The 18298-nt window shown below is 37.9% G+C and overlaps 1 protein-coding gene across 3 annotated transcripts in view; it reads left to right on the top strand.

The window, feature by feature from the left end:
• The first annotated feature begins 10671 nt into the window (after positions 1 to 10671).
• Positions 10672 to 18298, top strand: part of RunxB (Runt related B) — a 36385-nt gene continuing 28758 nt past the window's right edge. The window contains exons 1-2 of one of the 3 annotated variants that reach the window (XM_066297271.1): positions 10672 to 10803; positions 17040 to 17890. In XM_066297271.1, coding sequence (XP_066153368.1) covers positions 17524 to 17890 — 367 coding nt within the window. In that variant the 5' untranslated portion in view covers positions 10672 to 10803; positions 17040 to 17523. Of the gene's footprint in view, positions 10804 to 10915; positions 10992 to 17039; positions 17897 to 18298 lie in introns of those variants that run through there. The other 2 variants (XM_066297269.1, XM_066297270.1) reach the window with 2 other exon arrangements.

Here is an 18298-nt window from a genome sequence, read left to right as displayed (position 1 = left end):
ATTTTAAAATTGAATTGAGAATGTGCACAACCGGTGACAAGGATATTTACGTATTTCACTTTTACCCTACATGAAATATTTAAATATGTGTTAAATTCCTTGTGATCTCAAGACGGGTAACAACCTAGCACTAAAACACCAGACTGAAGTGAATTGGTCGCCTTTACAACTTTTCCCAGCTTTTACTCTGTTTAAACTCGGGTAATCACAGACAGCCCCTAAACATCGGCACACAAAGTCCTTTATTATAATCCGGCATTACTTCAAACATTTTGAGTAAACTTCATTTTTCATTTCGCCTCCAGCCCGAGGGCTACATCTCAAAGGAAACAGATCTCTGGCTTTTTATGGTCCTGGGGGGTTGGAAGCCGGTAAATTGGCGGTATGTTAGTTGCCCTAAAGTTGCCCGACCTCTACTTCATCGCTTCATATTGAAAGCACGTATTTCCCGATTTTTTATCGTCTTGCTCAATTTACAGTTTGTCCTGTCCTTTTAGAAAAGCGCTGAGTGCGGACTACGTTTTATGGCCTTGCTAAATCCCCGAAGGGAGCGTTTCGATGCTTGCAATTACTATACGTTATTGAATAATATTGCACCGTGAATCCTTTACGCGTAGTTCAGTAAGCAGACGTTCTTGCCGCACATTCGGAAAGATGTTTAATCAAAATGTGAAACACAATATCGAAACTGCGTCCTTAACTTGCCCGGTAGCAGGAAAAGGGTTGAAAGGAACAAGAGAGCTTTTAAGTCAGGATTAAAATAGGGAAAGGATTAAAGTCAGAAAAGGATAACACCAACAACGCCTGGCTCTAAGAATAAGAACGCTCCAGGGCTGGGCTCATTACTTCGGATCAGGTCAAATTTTCTTGAGGGCACAACGATATCTTCGCATTAATTACTCATTCGCCAACCGAGGCATGTCTTTTAGCCATATTTTGGAGCCTCTTTATTTTTACGTAGTTTCCTATAGGGCAGTTGGTCCAGATTCTGTGGATTTCCATATTCAGATTCCGTCACTGTTTAACTTGGCCCATATTTCCACTGTCGTCACCGAGATCCGTCGTTTAAAGGGTGAAACAAGGGGGTGAGATATTATGTGACAAATTGCACATCATTGAAATGACGAAGGATCGCAGCGGTAGGCTTTATAAATCGGGACGACGCAACTTGGGGCCCTGTAAGAAAAGAGGTGTAAAATGGAGTATTTAGAGAAATAAAAGGGATTCTGAAGTTTTCACTTACGCCCGTTTTAAACTCATTTGCTTAAAGGGGTGATTGTTTTAGTTGTCGCAGGGGTCGATTAGAGGGTGAAATGTGGCACTCCGAAATGCCGCGTAAAGACGTAGCTCGTCACAATAGAACCTTTTAGAGGAACGTGATTAAACTTTATGGATTTTGAGATTAAAATACGATAAAATTTTCAGGAAGTAATTAAACATTAAGCGAGATTTCTCCCTGGGTGTTCACACACTCTTGCCGCACAGTGGAAAAACTTCCTAATGGGTGATTATTAATTCAAGGGCGATTTTTCTTCAGTTTTTCGAGAGGGCTTTAATAGACGTTGATGGGGGTTGAGAGGGTTGAAAGCAGTGGTGTGAGGGATGTGCAAGGAAAGAGAATTAAAGCGCTAAGTACGATCTACATACCACCCTAGATAAATTTTTAGGCTTTAGTTATTCATGAAGAAGGGTGTTTGGTGTGCGAAAACCTCTAACTTGAGAAGACGTTCAAGCGATTAGACCTTCGGAAAAACTTGATATCGAGGCAAGTATTTCTATTGAAAATTCAAATCAAGTATCACGACTTAACGAATCCTTATTTCGAACCGTTTCAGCCCGTTAACCTCTGACTGATACTATTTTAAGACACCTATTGTCCTAAATCGAAATCTGAGTTTGTCCAATTTTGCCTCGGAACTGTAAAATTTAATTTTCTTTATACGCTTCTGCTGTCTCTGTCGAGTAGCAGGAAATAGCAGAAGCCCCAAGATATAAAATTGGCTAATTCGAGGCAATTCCTTCAAGATGCCGCCGACGAAAGACATTCCAGGAAATTTAAAAATTGCTCTCGTTAAGATTTTCCAATTCCAGTTTGGGCCACGACACACTTAGCAGAGCATTTTTCCAAAGGGGATTTGGAGCTTAATAAGTCTCGTTAAAATTTTAACAATTGTGTTCGGATTTTGCTTGATATTTTCATGCATTTTGGCCTTGTAATTAGCAAAACTTAGTTCTGTGGCACGCTATCTCAGGGAACCACGGAGAGGGCACGGAAGCAAACTAATAGAGGTCGCTCCAATACCTCCGGTACATTTGATTTTAGCGATAATACCCTGAGGGCGCACTATCATAAAAGATGTCACTTTTCAATTTATTTACCCTTAAATTTGCTTTCGGGTCCCCTCTGGCCTGGCTCGGGGTAAGATTGGTGTAGTAAACAGCTCCCTCATGTCTCGTCAACTTTAAATGTCATATAGAGGATTCATGGAAGTCTGAATAGAAGTGCTTTTATTGGATCATTTTATGACGTTAGATTTACGTTTAATCTAGAAATATATATATTGTTTAATTCTGGGTCATACAGAGTATCAAGAAATAACGTTGAAATATTTGGGAAGGTTTTCTAGAAATGAAAATAATACCAAAAAAAATTGCCGCTTAAAGGGGCGAGAACTCCTCTGGGAATTCTCAAGATGTCTTTTTTCTCGATATTTTCGAAACATCTTTGCGCAAAAAATTATGAAATTTGGTATATTTGGAAACATTTTTTTGTGTTAATAACCGTAGATTTTAATCGGGGGCACATAGAGCCAGTTTTCTACATAACTTTTGACTTATTTTTTTGTTTGCAACATTTATTAATTCTTTAAATCAAATTGCTAAATCGCAAATGTTTTTAAGTTAAAGTATTCTCTTATTTCATCTCGTTAGGATAGACCGTTTTCCAGAAAAAAACGGTTTTTTTGTGCAAGAGATGGAAAAAAGATCGACAAATTTACGCTAAAGTCGCTCAAAAAATCAATGTCCTGTTGCCAGTTTTCTTCAATCATCGCAGATGTTTTGCATTACGAGTTTCTTCCGGCAAGCCAGACGGTTAATCAGAAATATTATTTGAGCGTTATGCGCCGTTTGCGTGAAGATATTCGCCTCAAGAGCCCAGAATTATGAGCAAATAATTCCTGGTTTTTGTACAACGACAATGCACCGTTCCACACTGCAGAGAACACTTTAACGAAAACTCTACTCATAATCACTCTACAACCACATTTCATATGATTTAGCACCGTTCGACTTCTAGTTTTTCAACAAACACCAAAGACCGTTTTGGGGACTCGATTGAGGAGATAAAAGCCGAATTGAAGAAATTACTGCAGGCCATTCCGGAAAAAAAACTTCTCGGACCATTTCTAGGTTTGGGAAAAAGATTGCATAAGTGCATTGCGTTGGATAGAGCTACTTTGAAATTTATTTGAAAGCATTAAAAAAAAATCATTTTATAAAAATCTTATTTTTTTTATCACGGTAGTAAATCAAATATTCCGTGCTTGAACTTATACGAAGTTCGGTTTGATAGATTTGGTCGAATTAGTTGAGTTTCGCGCTCTCTTTTCATGGATCCAGGCAAATCTTCGACATCTAGTATTTTTAGAACACCAAGATAATTTCCGCGCTTTCAACATACTGAAAACTTAATGTCATCAATTTGATCGATTTATGTGCATTTCGCATTCATTTTACGGTTTCAGAGGTATTTAATTAATGTTCTCCTAATACCAAATGATCAGCTCTAAAAGGCTTTTGGCAAGACTATATACGAGTCTCAGCATCTTATTCCACATTATAGCGACACTACGTAGCTCCGGATAGAATTTAAGCCTAAAACTTTTTATACTAATTCGGAAGTTTACTGTTAACTCACTAATGAAATACTTATTGAGCCGTTCTAAATAAAACCTGAATCGATAATGCAAAATTGACACCGACAACGAAACAGCAGAAAACAAAGTGATAAAGATTTTTGTTAAACATTGCCCTCCCTGACATAATTAATGATTCATTGTCAGTCTTCAGCTGTGATGGAAAGCTATGGCAAATACCGTCACCCGAATTTAGATATTCTTGGTTGTCGGATTCATTATTGTCCATGAATTCAGGACGTGCTGGATCCTTCCTGTTATCCCTTGTTATCATAGAAAAAATCAATTAAAATTACGAAAAAACTCAGGGCATGGTTAATTGTTTTATTTGTTAGGAAATACATTCACAGGTTGAATTGAATATTTCGAAATAGTGTCAGCTATGTGCCAGAAAATAGACAATTGGACAATCGCAGCTGGGTTGCCCGGCTGGTAACTTTTTACGAACAGAGCCGCACTGGCAGACTAATATTCGACTAACAACCTCAAGAACTGCAATGTTCACAATATATTGATGTAAGTATTCAAACCATCATTAAATCTACTATTTGCGTCTATAGAACGGCAGGTATTTTACTTATCTAAAGAATGCTTTTCACCTCGCAACGGCCCCAGTGACCCGAAAAGCAGAATCCTGCGCCACTGTGTGTCTCCAGGGCCTCCGGGGTGCATTTGCTCCCCTTGTTAACTCCGGTTTGTTACACCGGAAAATTTCAAGACTTTGTAACTTACACTGAATAGTACGTGATTAGGATTTAGAGGACCTAAGGGCATGTGGCGGCTTTCTTTTGGGGAAGAAATATGTTTCGTTATATCTGTCTGGCTATTCCTCAGCAACTTCCATTTTAGACGTACATATGTAATTATCGAATAAATATTAGAATGCTTCACAATAGGCGTAATCAAATATTTTATTATCTTTGGTGAAATGCAACTAACGAAGAGAGTCAGAAAGTCATCGGTAGTACACAAATGCCGCTCAGAACTGTCTTGCAATATCTGAGCGCAGGCGGGTTACAATTATCATGTCATATTCCGCAACGAGTTACATGGTGGCGTTTGAAATTCTATTACCAAACAGACACAAATCCACATCGCAACTGCCATGTTTTATTCGAATGCGGTTAATCCGTCTTGCCTTCGGTTCCTGCAATTTATATTAGAACCTTCTCGCTGGAACCGAGTCTTCTTGGAGCACGGAACGCTCTCAATAGATGCTGCGTGCTGCGCTCCGCGGTCGTATTTATACATTCTCGACGATACTAGTGCATGCGCATGTTACTGGTGCGGCACTCCATCTGTCTGGCACTACCGGTACTGTGTGTTTTGCAGCACAATTGCAGAGAACCGTTTTACAGTGGGTTTTTAGTACGGGCATTTAGTATGATTAACTGGACACGAGCCATGCTAGAAGCATTTTGAAAGGGCTAACTTAGTACCTAACCTCGTCACATAGTCATGAAATTAACGCAAGCAGCTTTCCCAGCTAATTCATCGTTATAAATATGATATGCCAATAAGATTTATTTGATAGGTACCGTATCTATTTAAGTGCATCACTACTTTTATTTCAATTATTTCCGAGGTCTTAAATTGTTGACATGAATATTGGGCAGTAAAATTAGGTACTTGTGAGAATACTTAGTTTATTAAGTTTTCTACCTGTAATTTCGTAAGTAATATCTAACCGCTTTCATTTAATTGTAAATCAGTTGCCCATTGATCACACACGCGATCTGAAGGCTCGTAAAAAATAAAGTGCAGGCACCTGAAAAATAAACTACGGGTACGTGAAAACTAACATGAGGGCAAGTACAAAACAAGCTATGAGCACATGATAAATAAACTAGGGTACATAGAACGAACTCACGGGCGCGTGAGAAATTATATGGGGTCACGTAAAAAATCAAATACGGGCACATAGAAATGAACTGAGTGCGCGAGAAAAATAATTTGGGGACACGTAAAAAATAAACTGCGGGCGCTCCCAGTCAGTCAAATCCTCCAAAAGTGAGGTGGATATGAATGTTCCATGACCTACTGCTTTTCAATGGAAAAAAGGGGATTTTCTCCCGTTCTAAAATCTAAAAAACCGAAAACATATGAACGTCGAATGCAAAGGAAAAAAAACGCATCAAACACAGGGACTGCCGGATCCGTTGACGGGGCGCAATCAAGGCGGCAAATGTTTACCGACGTCGTCGTCTACTTTCGATAGATTTGACGTTTTGTTATGCCATGATTGTTGTTTTCCTTTTCTGGAATTGCATGTGGCACGAGCATTGGGGTGTGTGTGAGTTGTTGCCGCGTTATTTATTTTGCATGAACGATTCGTCAGGGAAAACAGCGTGATTTCCGATGTTCGGTTGGCAACACCTCTTGTCTCTTTATTTGCCTGACGGATTTCCAACATTTGTCTCTTTGGACTTTTTTGGTTCTAGAAATCGTTTGTCTAAAGTGTTAACCTTCCAAGTCCATTTGGACTGATTTAAAAAAAAAAGTGAAAAAACGATACCTTCAAGCTGTTTGACTAATAACTTGGATTAAAATATATAAAAAATAGTTTCTCGTTTTAACATTTAAACGTTTTAATTTGTAGGTTGTGTTATGTCACCAAATGTCAAAAGGTAAAATATTAAAATGTGAAATGTCAAAATGTGAAATGTCAAAATGTGAAATGTCAAAATGTGAAATGTCAATGCGAACGTCAAACGTTTATGAAGATACCAAAAACGAAATGTTTTATGTCAAGTTAGCAAAAATGACTGAAAAATGTCCCTTTTCGATTATTTTTGTGCGAAATTTATTTATTTATTAAATTAGCATTAGGTAAGACATAAATGAGATCCTACGACACTGTTGAAGCTTGAATAATAGTAAGCTACCTTCAAAAACTACACGTTGTACTAAATATAAAATAGCAGATTATGCAACGAGTGTGAAATATCAGATAATTTTTCTACGAATTTGTGGAAAACGAAACGCTTTTACTGCTTGAAACTTTAAAATCAATACAGTTGTCACTAAAATATCCATCAGGCAGTTGAGGTTTTTTCGTTTTGGTTTTGTTGCTATGGATGCCAGTAGAAAGTCCTTATTTGCTTATTGTTGCGCGTGAAATCGTTGGTCTTTTGATATCTTTTTTGAGTTAGTAATGATGCTACGTCCTGAAATTCGCACAACAAATGTCATTATATGTATTACAACTTGGACTTATAAATGTTCTGCAACATCTTCCTTCGTTCCCTCCTGACTATTTTCTTTATAAGATTCCTGAAAATAGGCTCAACAAAAATCACCCCCACTGTAAGGAGCTTGTGGAGCGACAAGAATCCTAAAAATATCATAATATAATTTCCAATAGTAAAAACTTGACTTATGGTTATACCCTTAACATAATCTTGAACGTCTGCCTCAGACAACTCTTCCTTCTCCTTCACCCCATAAGCAAGGGGCAGTTCTTTAGAAAGTTTATTAGGCAACTCCACGCCTTTAGCTTCACTTATTTTAGGATGGATGGATTAATATAGCTTCAAGTTCAACTGAAGTTACCTAGAACCCTTTATATTTACTTACCTCCTTCATTCTGTCCATCATGTAGAAATGTTAATTCTTATCGTAGTATTAGAGTTCACCATTCCTAAATCACCCATCTGAAGTAAACCACTCTTTGGTGACTTGTTTATATTTGTAGTAGCCTATCATTAGTTTGTCTACCTGAGAACTTTGATTTTATAAGGTTTTCGACTGAAGAGTTAATGATTTACCTTTCAGCAGAATTCTTCAACTTCATTTGCACCCAAAAATTGTCTACTTCGGAGATCCCTGATTTTTTCCGAAATTAAGTGCGAATTTAATATCTGTACTAAATTCACTAACTTCCCACAAAATATCGATGGTGGTTTGCCTAAAGGGACGCTGGTAACTGCTAAAATAATTTTCAGGAAACCATATCCTTGGCTTGTTATAACGTCCTTTAGTCTTCAAGAACGCTTTTCTGTATGTGAGAATACATTTAGAGAGTGTTTCATCTTGAAGAGAGAGTTTCTTCAACATCCTTACTCAAATGCGCCACGCCACTTCTTACGCTTTTAACGTAACTTAAATCATAATGTAACACTTTGTCGGATTTGACCAAAGACAAAACTACTGGGAGCGAAACTGCTAAATACTTAATTGTGTATTCCTGGATTGTTTTTAGCAATATATAGATTCACAGGAATCCTTATTGAACCTTTTTAACACGGCTGTGGTCCTGCCATTGAAGAGAATATCAAAGGCTGGAAGATTGCCATCAGAATTGCGAAAGGGCATTAATCCTAGGAAGTTATCAAAGTTGTGATTTTACTGAAATCTCCTTTAACTTGGGGCATTCTGACGTTCAAACGTTGGTGGGTGAGAGCTATGCTTTTGGACAATTCGGTGGTATCGGAAGAATTCATAACGGGAGCCACTCTCTTTTTGGAATCCTCTCTTGCTGATTTGAAGGACTTTGGAGACATTCCTATCTTTTAGAGCAATATCAACAAATTCATTCAAATATACGATTTCATTATCTAGACAATCAGAATTTGAGGGTTTTTTGCCCTAACATCAGAGGTAGGTTACCATGATCATTTCTAATTTTAAGGGGAATACTGACCAATGATGTTACATGTTCGATAAAAGGCCACTTGTTGTTCTTCGGAAGGAAGATTTCCTCCAATGTTATTTTTAACAAAATATTAAATTTGGAGGGTTGATGGTAAGGATATATTCCGATTCCTATGTCGTATAAAAATGGCCCACCGGGACTGTAACGGAACCATTGAGCAAAGCCGCTATCATAGGGATAAAATGATCCAAGAAGTTTTCGCTACAGACGGCGATAACGGCGTTTTGACCTTTATGGGTTAGGGTTTGAAGGGTCTTTGTTAAGTTCACAGATTTTTGCAATAACCCGGAGAAAAGAGTTTTTCTCCAGTGAAAGTATCGATCTTAAAAGTGTATTGAATCACCTTAATTTGTTAATTAAAGCCGGTACTCACCATAGCAGCTTCTATTTTGGGTGCATATAACATTGCAAAAAGAATTTCTTTTTTATCAATTCCTGAGTCAGACACACTGGAAGCTGGGGACCATATACTACGTATGTATCATCTTCCTGTATGTTTTTATCAGCTGCCGATATTATTACTCTGGCAGTTTTTAATAATGACTGAAATTTATAGTTACTCAGTAAAAACGGATTGGATTGCTGGACAATATTAAGCAACAAACAGAATTATCTGATAACCGACCAACGGTCTTTTTAGCCTTTCGTGAAGATAAAACAGTGTGACGTAATTAGAATTAGTCGAAATACGTAGCTGTACAGTTTATTCTACAAGATTATTGTACTCTTAATTTTATACCTTCTTTTAGTAAGATGGATTGTTTGGGTTAGGTGAAAGGTGACGAATAGTTTTTGCTGGCTAAAATCAGTCGGAATAGAGTTGCTTTGCGTTTCATATATCTCTTCTATAACTTCCTCCCCTAATTAATTATGAAAAATTTTTGGATTCCATATTCTCAAATGACGCACATGTATGATGTGGAGCTAGTTTCACTTGCTAATAATTCGGGATCGATCTGATTACTGAAAGTGAGAGAGGCACTAAGTAGCACTTGCCTGTAATATCTTTTATAGTGATAGAAAACAAGACGGAGCCCGAATCCAGCCGGAGCTACTTAAATGCACTAATGTCTCATTCGGAATAAATTTTCTATTCCGTTTTAATATTTAGCAACATAAAGTTGCCAGCAAAAATCTAATTTTATCCGTTTCTTGACGAAGTAGAGCTGAAATCAACAAATTGTAACAGATTCAACGGTGCAACGTTTAATAAGCGCAGGTTTATTGTCCTATCTTTTTCATACCCGTATCACCCCCTATTGTGAATCGAACGGCGGCAGTGACGGACTCTTTGTATTTAATTCAGTCAACTTATGTACATCAGTTTTAGTGTCGAAACACATCAAAAGGAATTTTAGAGCTTTAGAAGGGGAAAGAGTTAAGAAGAACCGACCGTTATTTGGATAAATTCAGCATTCCAGAATGTCCCCCCTTTATTAATTAATTATGCCTCTATTGCTATAGTTTCCCCAGGACTCTGATTTACTCTTCAGATATTGCATTTTTCGGATCAAACTTTTCAGTATTGCTTCGCGTCTCACAATAGTATAATTAATCGTTCAAACGTACGACTCAATTCGAGCTGAGCAGTCCATTGAAAAACGTAAAAATTATCCATCTCATTAATGAAATTGGTATTACCCTAAAGCCGTCCCTGCCTACGAGCGCTTCTCTCAGCCCCGAATTGTCCCGTAAATATATCATCAAAACACCTTTACATCACCCAAGTATGCGAGGAATTAGAGCGGGACCAAGAAAACCGAGTGAAAAAGGACGCAGCTAGAAAGATTCTTTCAAGAAAAGAGCGAGAAAGAGGGGTGAAGAGTTCCGTAAGCGTGTGACAGAGGCAGCGTCTCATAAAAAAGACGAAAAGACGTTTATAAGTGTTGCGCGCTTGCGTCTCGGGCGTCGGTAAACCTCTAAGAAACGACGTCGGTCTGAGGGCAAAAATCCGCCGTCTTTCCTGGTTGGTGGCATCGGCGGCGGTGGCGGTCTACCTCAACACGCCCCGCCTACTTGCCACCCTTTGGCCACCCACAACGACCCCCTCAACTACTTTTATACTCTTTCTTAATGTCAGAATATTTCGCGACAGAAAAGAACGCGCCAGGCCCGGTTATTTTCTTCTTTCGGCTTGACGTTTTCCGACGGGAAAATAATCCCTTTTGTGCATCCATTTTTTGAGATATTGGGGTTGTTGTGGTGGTGTGGTGTTCCAAAGACGACGAAATAGTAGGTATCAATAAATTAGTTTTTTTTCAAAGTAATTTAATGAAATGGTGTGCGTCGTACTGCTCAAGATTATCAATCAACAATAAAGGGACTATCATATGAATCTAAAATGAAGAAAAAGACAATCTCCTTCAATTACCATTTAGCCAAAGAGATGTGATCCATCTCGGGTTATTTACGTAAAGCAGGTGTGTATGAATTGATAAAGGTGGAATTAATGATCTGGTCTTTTTTCTAAGGGAATATATTAAAGGGGAAGAAATAGCGGGCTAGGATTTGACAATTTGTGCACGTTTCGGTCCAGTTAGTAGCCGAAACAGGGGTGCGAAAATCAGCTGATTTATGATTCATCTTTGATCCTTTCGTTGCATTGGATGATGGTGATAGAGTTTATTGATGGTCAGACAGAAAACTGTGACAATTTCATTTAAATTGTCTTCAAGAACAAGTGCTGTTAATACTTATAATTGATTTTTTTAAGTAGCGAATGTCTGCCAACTTTCCTTATAAGGTCCGATATTTTTACACACCTGGTAGAAAGATAAATCCAATAAAAACAACAATATCTGTCAGTGAACAAGAATTATCCTGTTGGCAATGTTAGCAGAAGTTTGAATGACCGGCCGTAATCTTAATCAATTTTGATTAACTTGATTAAGATAATGTCTTGATTAAAGACTTGATTAAGACCTTGGTTAATCTATTGATTGAGATTAAGTTGTATTAACTTGACCAAGGTGATGAGGGTATATGCTTAACATGAATGAGAGCTCCCGCTGATAGTCTTGGAGTTATTATATTCCAACTCCTTCACTGGTACACAGTTTGTAGATCATCAGAGTGGCAATGAAATGTATAGATGGGAGTTTTTTTTACAAATTCGTATTTAATCATGGGGCTATGGGTTTTCGGGTTGACAAATTAGGACGATCACTGATAAGACTTGTTCCATTGACTTTTCGCTTGATTGCTTATATATTCCTAAAGCAAACTAGAAATGTGTAAGTTCTTTTGATGGATGGTGTCGTTTTAGCAGTAGCGACAAAATTCTAAAAATTTAAAATAAAAGCTTCTCCATAGATGGGCACATTAAAAAAAAAATGAGATCTTTCCTACAAGCGTGCGGTAAAGTGGCAGAGTGCACGCGTTGGTGAGGTAAATGCAGCACTTCATTACACGTGTGGGGAAATTTTCTTTTAAATCAATATCAAGTAGTATGCATCGGTTTTAATAATTATCTGGCAATAAAATGCAGAAAGTGATACCGTATCAGTTGGAGTTGATCGAATGATGGGAAACGAAGTTCGTTAATAATCGGATGTGGTAAAGACACTTTCACATATATTAGATACAAAATTCTTCCTAAGAGTACATGTCTGTTAACTTTATTATCTTCTCTAGGCTCAATTAAATATTAGCATGCGGTGAAGCCTCTACACACACACGTGTGATAAAAAGTTTTCTTGCACGCATGTCATTATCAAATGCCCACAAAAAGCTTTAACACTGCACGTGGCAGTCTGATTTGCGTGGCACCAAACTTTCAACAGCAAACATGTGGTAAATTGTTACTTTACGCTTGCAAAAGCGTCCGGTAAGTAATTTTACCGCATCCTCGTAGGAAAAAATCTTTGTGGCCAATATCCGAGGGCGTTAATTGGCATGATTACGTTAATAAATATTGTACGAAACATCTAGGGAAGTGTTCTTACTGCACTCAATTGATGATCGGGTTTCGCTTTGCAATCGGTGTGCAGCTGGAGTGCGGAAATCTTTTTAATTTTAACGTCGCTTTCAGCACTCGTTAGGTAAATTAACTGTTTTATTTATAACTCTTTAACAATATTTATTATTTTGACAAACGGGTACGTATTAAATGGGAATTCATTGAAGTATTTAGTGCAAAGGTTTGACTAAACTGTAATAACGGAAAAACAAAATTTTTGTTATACAAGTTATGGATAAATTTAAAGTGGGCTTTCTGCCAGAAACACACGGTATAGCATTTAGAGGTAGCGTTTCATTATTTTTTATTAAAAATAATGCAATGGTTGGACCAAACGAGTCTTTAAAGTATGGAACTTTTTATTGCTGCGTAAACGCTAGAAATTCTAAGCTTAAGCATGTTTAGATATGTATTGAACGTGGAGTAATCCTGAATCGTGCAAATGTCATATGTCTTTCTGACGTCACTATTTGGAGAAATGGGGCCTGCTCCCAAACTTTGGTTGTCGAGGACTTCTGTTTTGTAGGACCAAGGAAAAGCGAGGTTTTGCGATCTATCAAAGTTTTCCAATGATGAATTAATATAGATATTGACAAGGTTTAAGCAATGACTCTGCTTTTTCAAACGGCGCAGCTGTCAATAATGTCGAAATAACATGATGCAAATATCAAACACACTCCTGTTTTCATAATAGGTATTGAGTATGCTTTATAAAATATTTCAATTATAATTAATATTTCTCGTGAAAAATAAATCGTCTATTCAATCAAATAAATCATATCCTGAAAGTGTTCAAGCCAACTGGCACTAAAAGTCAAATATTTGTAGTTCAGAAACTAGAACAGTTTCCTGTTGTAAGCAGTGTATATTCTCACCCCCATGATATAAACCCGAGGGTGGCTTTCGCAGGGGGCGCAAAGCGACATAAAAAAGCTAATTACGTGATAGAGGAACGTTTTGCACCACTTGTCTCAGACGGGGCGGCATGTGTTTGATGTGATTAATGTAAGACGTGCTAGAGTCATAATACGTAGTGGGTTATCATCGTCTTACTAATGTATACTTATGATAAGATTATGATCTTACTTCTATTGTAGCAAATCGACATCCGATGTACTGCTGTAATTAACGTTTTTTTTTCTTTCAAACTTAAGCTAATGGAAATCGTTAACATGCAATGTAAAGCTACAGGATCGCGCTATTAGAATACTAAACAAAACGAGATTTTACAGAATTTGAGTAAAAAAAAGGAGTTTGAGATATCACGCAGGCAGTCGATCTAAAACTTCATCAACTTACTGATACAACGAATACGTAATGTTTCTTTACTTTATAAATGGTTGAGAATTTTTGGTAAGATACTTGTCAATTATGTATCATTTTTCAGTAATATTATTTTTTTGTAAGTCAGAAATCCGTTGATTTGTGAGAAATTGTATGGTCTATTAAAAGAACCGACGACTAGACGGGCGAATTGTAGAGACCCCCATCAGCGACAACAGCCATTAACTATTGACGCTCATAAGAAAACAGGAAGTTCATGATAGTTCCCGAAAGTTGAAATGTTAAATTTCAAATAAAACAACGCCACTTTGTCCTAGATTGAAAGTTGTAATGATAAACTGCCAATAATTTTGAATTGCCTATCCAAATGAGCTGAGGAAAGATTTTCTTTTATAACTTTAGTTTTTTTCGAGATCCTATAAACATTTTCGAAGTTTTTCAAATTTCACAACGTTATATTGCATGACTTCAAATCGTATAACTTTCTTGAATTAAACCCACCTCATGTCTTTTATCGCTACCGAGATTTGAATAGTCAAGCTCCAGAAGCAAACACCCTGTATATAAACTGTTCCGAAAAAGTTAGAGAAATTGTATATTGTTTAGAGCTAGCAACAAGAATGTTTTTTTGTAATTCTTGTTAAAAAAAATTATTTTTGATGATATTTTTTTTATTAATTTAAGAAAACCAAAAAAACAATAAAAAATGTTTAAAAAATCGAAAGTAACATAAAAACTATATATCTCGAAAATTCAGTATAAAGTATGGCTTCTCCTAATGTCTATAATTGCTTCACATCGTTTTAGCACGCTTTCAGTAAGATGGCTTATCTTGTCTTGTGGTATATTTTCCTATAATTGTGGAGGAAGTGCTCGAAGCTGTGGCATTATTCGGAGACGTGGCCGATGTTGTTCAACACTTTCTTGCAGCATGTCCAACACATCTTTAATAGTGTTAAGGTTAGGCAAGTTTGACGAAAGCGGTTAATTTTTGATACCTACATTTTTAATCGCATTAACATAGATTGCTGCACGATACGGTCGGACATTATCGTCCAAAAATCGGGAGTTTTTCCTAGAGCAGCATGGAAATTTCATAGAATGTTGTTGATGGTGTCTAAAATCTCATTTGACTTATGCAGTTTGTATGATTGATATACTATTTTTAAGTGTACTGCATAGCGTTAAATTAGGTACGCCAACCCTAATTGCTATGGTTTCAATAGAACTGTGAAGTAATTCTTGAACAGCAAGACAAATATCCAATTTCTTTTCCCAACAAACGTTTGATCGATTATGGTCGTCTGGATTCATCTTCACAAAGTAAGAGGATTTCATACATCCATATTTTTTTTAATTTGCAGCAATGCTCCTGATAGTGCTCATCGCAGGCGCAGTCCGATCGGGAAATTTTCAAGTTAGTTCCCGTTGAACATTCGCTAAGGAATTACCCCCAAAATAGACGGTGCAAATTTAAATGCGTTTTTCGAGGACAAATTCTATAATAGACTTTAATATAGCCTTCCCTCTACAAACACCACGGTAGCATTGGTATTTTAGAACGCATCAATTGAAAAATACGCTCTTTTTGTGACGTAATCCATCCTCGGATTTAGACATATTACCAGATACACACGAGACGGGCATTTAAGTGTCAAATTAGAGTTCGCACTACTCTACTGGTCCGCTGCCATCGGGCTCTGGGCGAAGAGGGCGCTGGTAGCGGAAACGCGCGCGTAAGGATACCTCCTGTAATATTTCTTCATTTTTGCATTTTAATGGCGAAATGAAACCCATTTAGGTAAAATACCATATATTTGACACATTTTATAAAAAGTACTGCATAATAAAATATATAACAGCTGAAGAAATGTAATTTCACAATATTTGGTGATGTGATGATGAAATCTTCGTTCACAAATGGTCTGCTACTGTTGGGTAATTTGTCAGTGCAATTATTTTGGTAATCAAAAGCCGTCTGGATAGATAATAGTAGATGTTGATATTCTTTCTTTCCTAAATACGTCAAATTATAATATAAATATACTCATAAATTCGAGAGTGAGGAAGGACAAAAGGAATTTTTTCGGAAGAATAGAAAGAGATGAAGATTGAAACAGCAATATAAAATGTTTTGCAAATGCCGAATCATTGAGCATGCGCGATCAGAAAATGTCTTTTGTAAGTCCTTTTTATTAGTTTTCTAATTGAAAATTGACGGTAACAGAATTCCAATTGCGAAAAAAACTATTATTTACCGAACGTTCCTGAAGACTGAAACAAGGCAAATCACCAACAGCGTGTCAACAGTTCAGTGTGGTCAGTTCCCGTTAATAGCTAATTGTGGCTATTTGTGCTTTTGTAGTTATGTTGTAAAGTATAGGTTCCAAATACTTTCTGTTTCCTACATTCGACATTTTTCCACATCGTTAACGGAATATCCGCACATAAGGCACAAGCTCCGAGGCGTCGTACGCAAAAAATATATTAAAATGACGCTGCCCGAGCTCAAAATCAAAATTGCGAAGGCAGCAACGAGAAATGTCAATTGTTAGGCCACCCGAGGCCAACGGCCAACCAATGTCATTGTCAGACAAAGATGACAGAATGTTAAAATGAAACTTTCGAGATCCGATTAAAGCGCCCTCTAGGAGTTCCAACCGTCCAACGTAGATGCCTATGCAGCAACAACGATATGCGAAACAAGGACAACAGCGATTGTCAAAAGCGACCCTATTCCGTGTTTTAGTTTCCCCGTCTCTGTTCTCTGGTACTGCTTGCGAGTCAACGATGCTAGCCGATCGTTGACGATAGTAGGGGAAGCGGTAGTCTGTCTCCCTTGCACTTATCAATCGCCTGATTGCCGTTCACTAAACCTTGGCGTACATAGAATCGAAAGAGATTATGTATTTACTAACATGGTATTTGTTATTAATTGAGACTCGGCCACATCCCTAACTTTTGCGGAGCAGTTTATTTCACAGATGCATTCGACTACGTTTCTAAGATTGCAAAAGTTGACTGACAAATGCGTCCGTTCACTTCTTCATTTCATGTCATTCGCTAGTTTAATTTGTATTTATTACAGAATGCCACCGTCGCATAATCGCGATTTGTATGAAATACATTTTCGTTTAAGTAAAAAAATTGCACAATTGTGAGATGTATGATGTCCACGTTATATGCAGAATGCTCCATCTAACTAACGTCATTATTTTCTTTTCAGCGAATAGGGAAAAGAAATAGAGCAAAAAAAAGAGGTGACGACCATCAGCGGACGTTTCCTCCACAGAAGACCAGGCCAGAAAATTGACTTTTAATCCTAAACGAAACAGATAATCATCGAGCTTAACAAGCGACAAACTAGCAACACGTAGAGTGAAACAATCGCAGCCACCCAGGGCTAATTAAAAACAATCGGCGGAAGCGAAAGAGGGAAAGAGAGGGTCGACGACATATCAGAAAAACAGTCGCGAAGAGAAAGAATGTAAAGGATGGGAGTTATCGCGCGCACTTTTCCAACGGCTGCGGTCCACACTTACTACCACAGCAACGCGTGATTTTTCATCACATTTGCGCGTCGACTCGGGCAGTCATTTGTATCACTCTCTTGAAAAATCCCCGCGAATAATATGCACTACTGAGCGATGTTTTCGCGCAAAACGATGCGATCGTAGCCGCCCGGGAAATTAAAATCAAAAGCCACAATAATGCATCTAGGAAGTGAAGTGAGTTCCACCACCGGTCACTACGACCGAAACTACGGGAACTTGACCGCGGAAATGCTGGCCGAAAGGACAATCGACGGCCTCTTGGCGGAACATCCGGGGGAACTGGTAAGGACCGGAAGTCCTCATGTGGTTTGTACGGTGTTGCCTCCTCATTGGAGGTCGAACAAGACGTTACCGGTTGCGTTTAAAGTGGTGGCGTTGGGGGAAGTCGGAGACGGTACCGCGGTGACTGTGAGAGCCGGCAATGACGAGAACTACTGTGCAGAATTGAGGAACGCCACTGCGATTATGAAGAATCAGGTGGCCAAATTCAATGACCTGCGGTTCGTTGGCAGAAGTGGCAGAGGTAAGGGTAAGAACTTTTTAAGTTAATATTACATATTTAGAATGTTAAGTTTCCAGCTTTTCGAGATACTTACAGTAAGTTTCAACCCTTTGACATTATGCAACCTGTGTGTATCGTGGGAAATTCGACAGCGTTGATATTATGCAAGACTATAGAAAATACCAGGTTTAACGCCATTCAGTTGCATTACACAGAAATCCAGATATCGGTTATTTCTACCTTGCACTTCCTTCAGTCAGTGAAAGGGCTTAGCGATTGGCTGGCGTAAGTTTAAGCGGAAACAAATGTGTCTAAGGCACATGGAAAGCAACTCGGACATGCACGTCCTAGCACGAATGTGATGATAATGTGTCCTAACTGAGGAAGAAAGAATTCACTGGGCTTCACTAACTTTGAACAGGGAAAAAG

The sequence above is a fragment of the Euwallacea fornicatus genome, chromosome 28, assembly GCF_040115645.1.
Source record: "Euwallacea fornicatus isolate EFF26 chromosome 28, ASM4011564v1, whole genome shotgun sequence".
Taxonomy (NCBI): domain Eukaryota; kingdom Metazoa; phylum Arthropoda; class Insecta; order Coleoptera; family Curculionidae; genus Euwallacea; species Euwallacea fornicatus.
The sequence above is the reverse complement of the archived record's forward strand: the minus strand, read 5'-3'. Positions and strand labels throughout refer to the sequence as shown.